A 2,245-nucleotide genomic window follows, 5' to 3' on the forward strand; every position below is an offset into this window, starting at 1 on the left:
CACCAAGCAAATCGAAAACCTCGTCGAAAAGGGCTATGCTCGCATGCTGACGCCGGAGGAAATAGCTGCACCAAACAGACGGACATGGTATCTACCAACCTTCATAACTAAAAATCCAAATAAACCAGAGAAGGTCCGGCTTGTATGGGCCCAATCCGGCGGCAAGGCCCTGAATGACTACATCTGGAGTGGTCCAGATCTCCTAAACTCCCTGTTTAACCTCTTACTCTCATTCCGAGTGGGACGAGTGGCGATCTGTGGTGATATCGCCGAGATGTTCCACCAGATCGAGTGAGACCAGCAGACACCCATGCGCAAAGGTTTCTGTGGTTCGACAGCAAATCCGAGAGGCAAGAGCCTAACGTCTATGTTATGGAAGCGCTTACTTTCGGAATCAATTGCGCACCCTGCATTGCACACTTTATTCGTGACAAAAATGCAGATCGATTCTGCCAACAGTACCCTCAAGCAGCACAAGCCATGAAGGACTACCACTACGTGGATGATTTTATATACAGCGGCGACAACTACGTGGAAGTCGGAAACATCGCAACTCAGGTCAGAGACATCCATGCAGCAGGTGGTTTCCACATACGCAATTGGTCTTCGAACTCAAAGGACGTCCTACGAATACTAAAGAGCGATTCGCTACTCCCCGAAGCTGTCGAAATTACCGCAACAGAAAAGGTACTCGGCTTATATTGGATGCCGAACTCCGACGTATTCACATTCATCTGCAAGTTCGCCAGGCTGAAGCGCAACGTTTTAGACAGCGACAAAACACCAACCAAACGCGAGCTCTTGCAAGTACTTATGTCAATGTACGACCCACTCGGCTTCATCTCATGCTTTACAGTAGAGCTGAAAATCCTACTGCAAGAAGTCTGGAGAAGCGGCATTGGCTGGGATGCTGGTTTGCCCGACGCATTGTTACCCAAATGGATACGATGGAAACGGATCCTTACAACAATCGCCGGATTGACCATCCCGAGATGTTATTTCAACAGCAGCGATCAAATCCATGATGTCCAGTTACACACGTTCGTTGACGCCAGCGAATTGGCATACGCAGCAGTCTGCTACCTTCGGATACGCCAGGGGGAAAGAACCTACCTCAGCTTCGTGGCCTCCAAGGCGAAAGTGGCACCGTTGAGTCCACTATCTATACCAAGGATGGAACTGCAGGCCGCAGTTATCGGAGCAAAGCTGAGCAACCGAATCCAACGCAATCCAAGATTGTCAATTAACTCGAGTTGTTATTGGTCCGACTCAAAGACTGTTCTCAAATGGCTTCGTATGGATCCACGAAAGTTTCAGCAATTCGTCATGCACCGCGTGGGCGAAATACTGGAATTCACAAACGTTAGCCAATGGAACTGGGTTCCAACCAACCTTAACCCTGCAGATCTTGCTACTAAAACAAACAACGCCAATAAATATAAAACTTGGCTACACGGTCCAGACTATTTGCTGCAGGATCAACACGAGTGGCCAAAATGCGATGATTTGGGGCCACCAAACAATGCTGAAGTCAGGCATAACATACTCTTCATCGACAATTCGCCGATGGAGCTAAAACTTAACGCGGAATATTTTTCCGACTGGCGCAGGCTATATCGAGCTTTAGCGCGCTTTATTCTCTACATTGAGAAACTGAAAGCGAAACAAAAGAAGGCATCGCCACCTACAGAGGTGTCTTACGAGATGATTCAGCAGGCACGCACACTCCTACTGCGGCATGCGCAGTCATCTGAATTCAACCCAGAAATTCGCAACTTAACGAGAGGTAAACCTTTAAAAACAAATTCTAAACTCATATGTTTGAATATCTTTCTAGATGAAAACCAGCTCCTACGTACCCGAGGGCGAGCAGAAAACCTAAACGGCCAAAACCAAATACTGCTCCCATATGGGCACCACATTACTCGGCTCATAGTGAACTGGTATCATCAGAAAATGCACCACACATCCCATGAGACGTGTATTAACAGGATTCGAGGCATGTTTTACATACCACGTCTACGAGTCTTATACAAAGGCATGCGGAAGTCTTGCCAACGCTGTAAAAATGATAGCGCCATGCCTGTTCCACCGCAAATGGCTCCCCTGCCCATCGCCAGGCTGGCTGCCCTACCAACGTCCCTTCACTTACGTCGGTATCGACTACTTCGGGCCCTTCTTGGTTGCTGTAGGACGGCGAAGCGAAAAAAGATGGGGCGTTATTTTCACCTGCCTAAACCATACG

The 2,245-nt window shown here is 48.2% G+C and overlaps 1 protein-coding gene across 1 annotated transcript; it reads left to right on the forward strand.

Annotated features, from left to right (window-relative positions):
• Window positions 1-480: 480 nt before the first annotated feature.
• On the forward strand, window positions 481-2,188 carry LOC124461315 (the record flags this gene model as incomplete). Its single annotated transcript, XM_047012845.1, has 2 exons — window positions 481-1,786; window positions 2,121-2,188. Coding segments are annotated over exons 1-2 (1,374 nt in total), but the record flags the coding sequence as incomplete, so codon positions are not given.
• Between the last annotated feature and the right edge of the window lie 57 nt (window positions 2,189-2,245).

The sequence above is a fragment of the Drosophila willistoni genome, unplaced genomic scaffold (genome assembly GCF_018902025.1).
Source record: "Drosophila willistoni isolate 14030-0811.24 unplaced genomic scaffold, UCI_dwil_1.1 Seg324, whole genome shotgun sequence".
Lineage (NCBI taxonomy): Eukaryota > Metazoa > Arthropoda > Insecta > Diptera > Drosophilidae > Drosophila > Drosophila willistoni.